Source organism: Eublepharis macularius, chromosome 17 (genome assembly GCF_028583425.1).
Source record: "Eublepharis macularius isolate TG4126 chromosome 17, MPM_Emac_v1.0, whole genome shotgun sequence".
Taxonomy (NCBI): domain Eukaryota; kingdom Metazoa; phylum Chordata; class Lepidosauria; order Squamata; family Eublepharidae; genus Eublepharis; species Eublepharis macularius.
In genome coordinates, this window is record NC_072806.1 from 2,221,344 (window position 1) to 2,229,085 (window position 7,742).

Genomic DNA, 7,742 nt, shown 5'->3' on the forward strand with positions numbered 1-7,742 from the left:
CTGCGTTCTGCCTCTGAGCAACGGCTCCTTGCAAACACAGGCGCTTATTTCTCAACAGGCAGTTTGTGAATGTTATCAAGATTGCGACCCCCACACCCCCCACTGCTTTTCTCTGCTCCTAACAACAGTCCTCTCTGCCATGCATGAAGGAACAGGGAATTCCATTAAGGGCATCATTCAACTTTGCTTTTCCGAGCCACAGACCTTATTGGTCCATTTCTTTAGCATGAGAAGTCCATCAGTATCACTTGTTAGAGACCTCCACAAACACAGGCGATTACTGAGCCAGGCTTTGCCTAATGCAAAATGACAAGCAGCCAATAGTTCTACTTCAGTGCTGACCAGCCTGAGACCCCTCCTCCCAAAAGAGCATTTGCCAAAGAATGCATCGGGGCCTACAAGAGCAAGGTTAGTGGCAGCTTCACTCAATCTGCTTCTTTAAGTGACAGAAATGTTTAGAGACCCAATCAACCCTTCTCAGAAGTCCCTCGTCTTCCTCGCACATTTCCACAGGCTCGTGCAGTCTTCAAACAAATGGTGCGTCTAGTCCAGCCTCCTGGTTCCCACAGGGGCTAAATAAGACGCCTGGAGGGCCCACAGAAGTAGCACAAAAGTCTTCCTCTCTACTGCATACAGAATCAGAGTTATACTGCCTCCAAACATGGAAGTTCCACTGAGCTTCCAAGACCAACAGCGACAACAGAAAGAGGAAACCCACCACAACTTGCTAATTAACCACAGGTTTTGATTAATATGGTTTTGATCCTGTGATTAATTAGCAAGTTGTGGTGGGTTTCCTCTTTCTGTTGTAGCTCATTACTGCAACTCTCCCCTTTTTCTCACTAGGACTAATAGCTACACATGGTCTTTTCTTGCAAGAGTAAGAGTACAAAAGCCTAGGAAGGAGGAAGGTGAAATCTCTGAAAAGCGTGGCACATTTTTTCCCTTACAACTCTTTATATTTTCTTTCTCAGAATGAATGGGAAGCTTTTTTAAAAAAATGCAAAGTTAAATGCAAGTAGTTACAGGTGCCCTCTGAACTCCCACAAACTGCTTTCTAATAGCTATGTCACTACTCAAGACCATGTAATGTTTAAAGGTAACGGTGGAACAAAATCTATGAAACGCACGCATAGGAAGTCAGTAACAAAATGCTTTTAGCTTTCTTAAAAAGCTGTTGTCTGCTTCCAGTTGCACCTATAAGAATGCTCTCCAAGGTGGTCCATATGCAGGATACCTGCGAGTTCCACAGCAGAGATCACACCTTTCAGTAACGTGGGGAGGGGCCGTGGCCCACTGGCAGAGCAGCCACTTCAGGGTCCAATCCCCAGCCTCTCCGGTTAAAAGGGTCAGGCAGGAGGTGCTGGTAAAGGCCTTTCTCTCTCCATCAGAGCAGACAATACCAAAGTAGACCAGCGGCTGATTCAAGGTAAGGCAGCTTCATGTGCGTACCTTTACTGCTATGGAAATCATGGCCTTGTTTACAACATCCATGCTTGTATTCTGGTCCAAATAACCACTTTCTCCCCAAAACTGTGCCTCCTGGAGACCCACACAAGCATACAAACTAGCCCTTTCTCTCTCAGTGCTACAGAGTCGGGCCAGTTTCCCACAGCACAGCAAGAAGGACCCATCAGCACAGATGCACGGAAAGCATCAAGACCCAGGGCAAAGAGGGTAGAGGCCCACACAGCAGAGAGTTCCAAGAGGATTTACTCAAGCAAACCCAAGCCATACAACACAGCAGGAGGCCAAAAGTGATTTCTGATGAACGGGACCTAGAGGAATATCCCTTAGTAAACCCAAGTCAGTGATCAGTTCCTCATCCTGTCCCTGGACCCTTTTCTGCAGACATTAGCAAAATCCGTCCACTGAGTTGTCCCCAGAGAGCGCTCAGCATATCTCGAAGGTCCCCTGCCAGCTTCTGGCAAGTTCCTTATGCTGCAGAAGGCCAGGGGTGGGGGGGGAGTAAGCCAGCTCCGGAGCTCTTGTCAATCCATGCTACCCAGAAAGCCTGTCTGAGTAAACGCACGGGGCAAAAAACCATGTACGATAGTAAGCTCAGAAATACTGCGGAAAGCGGCATCTTTGTGTTGCGTTGCTCCCCTCTTCCTGACTGCAGGTGCTAACATTTCCCTTGTGATGGCAGCTTGGCATGCATTTCCCAGCTAAGAAGATGGGAGATGTACAAGATGGCATCACTGCCAGGCTGAGGTAGAAATTTTCTTAATAAATAAAAGTGTAATGTTTAGCATATAATTAAGTCTGGGTATTTTCTTTCTGTTTGCTAATGAGAGGTTTTAAAAGTTGTTGCTGTGAGTTTAAATGTAGGCCTCCGAGGAAAGGAGGAGGGGCACTGGATAAGTCGCTCTCAAGAAAGGTTTGCAAACAAAGCCCATCACCCCAAATCTATAAGAGTTGTATCTTTGAGAGAAAGAGCTGACTGGGCCAAAGCGGACGTTCTATGCCAGCTGCTGGAAGCTCTTGTTTTCTCTGCTGCCACAATCAGGTCTGCTGTGTTTGTTTTGATAATACCATGCAGAGGTCAGCACAACTTTAAAAATGTTTGCATTCATCGCTGCCAAAGAAAAAAAAGCCTACATGGCCAGCTGAAGTTTGTGCAACTCAGCAAGATGGCAGGGTTCAAAATAACGGAGAGACACAAGCCCTCTGAGGCAAAGGGGTGGGTGGGGGGAGGACACACTTCGGCAGAGCTCCTAGTTGGTCAAAGAAGCGTGCCTCTGAGCGGCACAGAGCCCACCTCGCAGAAACCGTGGGCAAAGGCCTGTGCAACTGAACAGCAACGTATTGGGATCAAAGCACCTAGGCCACTAGCAAAGCTCCTTAGAAACACCAAAAGTCAACAGTTGACCTGCTCATGAACAAATATGCTGAAACAAGCTCATCTCTGGACTTCTGTATAATTTTAGTGGCGCAAAACAAAGGGCTCCACGGAGGCAAGATCTCCAGTTCAATTCCTGCCGGGATTTTGAGAAGCAGAGCTGGGAACGATACTGGTCTGAAACACTTGTGTGTGGGGAGGGGGGGCTGCCGGCCACCCCCATGCACCCAGGGCCACTCAAGAAAGCAAGACAGACGGCGAAGAGTCACTGTGCTTATCTAGGAGCCTTGGTGTACAAATTTCACTGCCTGGACCACTGCTAAAATTTCAAGGCTTTTTGGCCCCACTATTTACAGTTCTTATGTACACGCACTTATGCATATATCATTTTCATCAATGCTCCATGTATTTGCTGAACCAAGCCCACCGTTCAGTTTTTCTCTCCCCCCACTTCCCACCCCCAACAGACGGATAGAGAATGCTTGTGTGCACATGCAGGTTGAGAGCTGCTACAGCATAGAGGTTTAATACAAATCAGCACTCTGGTGGTTCGAATCCCACTATTGCCATGAGCTCAGCTGGTGGCCTTGGGGAAGCCCCTCCTCTCAGCCCCAGCTCCCCAGCTGTGTGGTGGGGATAATAATGACACTAACTTTGTTCACTGCTCTGAGAGTAGCGCTAATCTGTCTAGAAGAGCAGTGTATAAGCACAGTTATTATCATTATTATCTACAAAGTGAAGATGCTCTTGATGCACCTGTTAAGATGGCCTCCAGCCAACGGAAGCATCTGCTACCACAAACCTGTTTTACTCTATGAAAAAGTGAGACACAAGAGAGCTTTAAAGAATGATGCATGGGTTGGGGAAAGTGGACAGAGGGAGGCTCTGTCTCCTTCTCCCATAATACTAGGACTTGAGGGTACCCAATGAAATTGTTGAGAAATAGGTTCAGCACAAACAAAAGGAAATACTCAATGAGTAATTAAATAGTAGAAGTCCCTTCCAAGGGAGACAGTGATGGCCACAGGCATAAACAGCTTTAAAAGGGGGCTGGGCAGATTCAGGGAGGAGAGATCTGTCAATGGCTAAGAGCCACGGGGACTAAAGGGAGCCTCCATATATAGAGGCAGCAAACCTCTGGAGAGCAGTGCTGGAAGGCAGCAGCCAAGGAAGGCCGTGGCCTCTCTGTCTTGCATTCTGCTGGCTGGCAGGCACTTGAGAAAAGAACTACACTGGACTAGATGGACCACCGCTCTGATGCAGCAGGGCTCTTCTTACGTTCTAAGGCGTCATGGGACTCTTGGACACCTTTAATAGCGACCGTAACAACAGTAGCACTAGCAATATTATCGAAACCATTTCAGGTTATACTGCATAACGATTCCATTTTTATCATAAAGTATTGATAAAGTATTTTGATACAATAATCACATGCAAGCCCACAACAAGACTACAAGTGCCCAGACCCCAACTCAGAGAAGCATATCTGACCATTACTGCTATGACGCTCCACTTCCCAAGTTCCCATGCTGGTAGCCAGCAGCTCCTTGGCGCTGAATGGCATTTGACCAGCTGCCTCACTGCACCAAAGAGTATCTTTGGTTCAAATGTTTTAAAGACCAACAAGATTTCCAGGGCATGAACTTTTGAGAGTCAAAGGTCCCATCTGCAGATACAACATCTGATGAAGAGCACTTTGACTCTCAAAAGTGAGCTTTTGAGAAATCTAGCTGGTCTTAAGGTGCTGCTGGACCTGAATCTTGCTCTTCTACTGCAGACCAACAAAAGGCTCACAGCCTGGCAAGCAAATGCTCCAAACAAGGTAAACCAACAGAACAGCCCACCAGTGGATTTTCTTCATGGGGCTACTCTGCAGCCCACCAGAACAGGGGGCGAAGCCAAGGGAATCCCCACCTTTCCCCCCTACAATACTGACGGGACAAGATGGGTAGTCTGTCTGTAGCAGTGGAAAAGAGCGAGAAACTAGTAGCACCTATAAGACTAACAAACTTTGTGAGTTCGTGAGCCACAGCTCACGTCTTCAGACAGCGAGGGGAGCTGTGACTTACGAAAGCTCACACCCTATCACAAATTCTGTTAGTCTTATAGGTGCTACTGGACTCCTGCTGTTTTCTAACATTGACAAGACTTTATCAACAGACTGCTCCCCAACAGCGCAACCCTCCACCCATACACGGGCTTGCCAACTCCAGGTTGGTAAATTCCTGGAGATTTAGGGGTGGAGTCTGGAGAGGCAGGGTTTGGGAGGGGAGTGGTCTCAGTGGTCTATAATACCATGAGATTCACCTCCCAGCGATATCAACACAACCCAACGCCAGCGTCCAGCCAGTTTCTCCAGGGGAACTGAGCCCCGCGGTCTGGAGCTCAATTATAATTCTAGGAGGTCCCCAGGGCCCGCCTGGAGGTTGGCATCTTTCCCCCAGCCGGGAGGCGTGGCCTGGCGACGCCCCGCCCTGCGTACCTCTCGATGACCGAGGCCAGCAGCTGCGGCAGCTCCCGCATCTCGAAGGCCGAGTAGGAGGCGGAGAGCAGCGGCCGCACCGCCACCTCCCAGCCGGGCTCCCGCTCCGTCGCCGCCGTGGGGGACCCCCCGGCGCTGCCGCCGCCCGACGCCGCCATCTCGACGCCGCCTCAGCCAAGCGCCGACAAGCGTCTGAGTCGCTGAGGGGAGGAAACTGCCGAGCGACGGGCACGGCTTCCGGCGCGGGGAGGAAGTGACGGTAACACGTCGCCACGCAGTGTTATAGTCTCTAGAGTGGTGATGCGACACTTCCGGTCCCCTGAGGACCGCCGGTTGCTGGGCTTCTTAGCAAGGAAACAGAGAAGTGGAGAGCTTGGACTCTCTGCCCTGGGAATGTGTTTGGTTCCCTTGGGAGCCCACCGGACTCGAATCCAGCCGTTCTTCTGCAGGCCAACAGAGTCACCTCCCTTGGGAACCACAGAGGCCTGGAGGGGCAGGGTAGATCGACCGTCTCCTTTATGCCACGCATATGGTCGCAGCCGCACGGAACACGGAAGTGGACGATACATCGGGAAGGGCGGGCGGCTTAATTCTTTGGTCCATTTTGTACCTCATATTCTCAAGCGGGCAACAGCCCATACTCAGTGCGCATGCGCAGAAGAGTGAGTCAGCTAGTTTCTCTCTAGCCAGTGGCTGTACGCATGCGTTCCAAATTAGGACCACTGCGGGGAGGGGGGGGAAGAGTGTGTGGGTGATAGGCGCGTGCGCAGTAGTAGCTTTAGCGGGCGCGGATGCGTTGCCCAGAGGCTGCCCTTCCCTGCCAGGGACAGCGAGGCCGGGCAAAGGCTTGCTTCCCAGGGCACCGAGCAAAGCAGGAAAGAGCCCTTCTGCTTTCTTGCCGCAGGCTCCGGTTGCAGAGGTAGACTGCCGCTGCACCTGGAAGCTCCCTCTACCAATCAGCGCCCCCTTCTGCCTTAATAAAATCTTACTAATAAAGTATTATATAAAGATATACTATCTAATCTATATTTATAGAGTTCTACAGTATTTAAAATACATAATTTAAAATATTTTTAAAACCTTAATAACAACAACTGCACTTATTTACTGTTCTACACAGATTAGTGCCTCAGAGCCTGAACAGGTTAGTGTTGTTGTTATCCCCGCTGTACAGCTGGGGCTGAGAGGAGTGGCTTACCACCTGCTGAGCTCGTGGCAGCAGTGGGATTACAACCAGTAGAGTGCTGATTCGAGCCGAACCACTTAACCCCTGAGCTACAGCAGCACATCCCTACCGCAGAAGGACTTGCCTTGGTGCACCATGGCCTGCAAAGCAAGTGCTGCACCCAGAAACATTTGGCATAGAGGAAACGGGAGCAGCAGCGGGGAAGACTGCAAAAGGCACACCATGCAAAAGTCGCAGCAAGTGCAACCAGACACTGCAGTGTCCAATTGGCTGCATTTTTCTTGTACAACCTCCTGGGGGGGTTGATCTTCGAGGGCAGGCGCTTCAGCTAGTGGCTTTGTTTGTTCCCCACAATCTCTGTTAGCAAATGTGGGAGAAAGGGACAGGCCTGGTCGAGTGATTCGCACTTAACCAACCACCTCTCTTCTGCAACGGGGAAGCCAAAGCAGCAGCCAGCGTGTGGCTCTTCCCCATTCAGCTCTTGCCCCTATGCGCTCTTGCACTATACATTATCAATCCATCTCTTTTCACTATGTACTTTTGCATGCTTCTGCCCAAAGGGGGGGGGGGCTGACTCACACAACCAGCAAACGTTGCCATCCACCTGAAAAGCCCTGGGCATAAAGCACACATCACCTTTAAGACTAACCAATTTTATCGTAGCATAAGCTTTCGAGAATCACAGTTCTCTTCGTCAGATGCATGAAGAGAACTGTGATTCTCGAAAGCTTATGCTACAATAAAATTGGTTAGTCTTAAAGGTACTACTGGACTCTTTTTGATTTTGCTACTACAGACTAACACGGCTAACTCCTCTGGATCTACACCCTACAGAAAGAGTTTATTAACCAGATTCTTTATCTGGCTGCCCTTTCTTATAGTGCATGCTCTGAAATAAACCTTTTAAAAGTGGGGTTTTTCTTTCAGAGAGCCTGGGGCTGAAGCACCTCCCTCCCAGCAAGTCTCAGCTGTGGAGGAGAAGAAGCCTCCTTGAACACCCCCACACAAGACAAGTGTCTCCTAAACTGATGGGGGGGGGAGAAGGGAACCACCAAAGAGGAGCAGGGGCTGAGGAGGGCTGTGCTGTGCCTTTAAAGCCCCTTCCATCTTCACTCCCACAGCTGTTCCCTCCCTGCTCCTTTCCTCCCTCCACCCAGCATCAGAGGGAGGGGTGAAACCTCCCTCCCATTTGCAGAGGCATCTGCAGAAGTCAGATGAAACTTTGGTTTCCA

General features: G+C 49.8%; 1 protein-coding gene across 3 annotated transcripts in view; it reads right to left on the bottom strand.

Annotated features, from left to right (window-relative positions):
* UBR4 (ubiquitin protein ligase E3 component n-recognin 4) overlaps positions 1–5,515 on the bottom strand; it is a 112,460-nt gene extending 106,945 nt beyond the window's left edge. For all 3 annotated transcript variants that reach the window (XM_055001526.1, XM_055001524.1, XM_055001525.1), the window contains exon 1: positions 5,325–5,515. In XM_055001526.1, the coding sequence (XP_054857501.1) occupies positions 5,325–5,482 (158 nt within the window). In that variant the 5' untranslated portion in view covers positions 5,483–5,515. The remainder of the gene's footprint in view (positions 1–5,324) is intronic.
* Between the last annotated feature and the right edge of the window lie 2,227 nt (positions 5,516–7,742).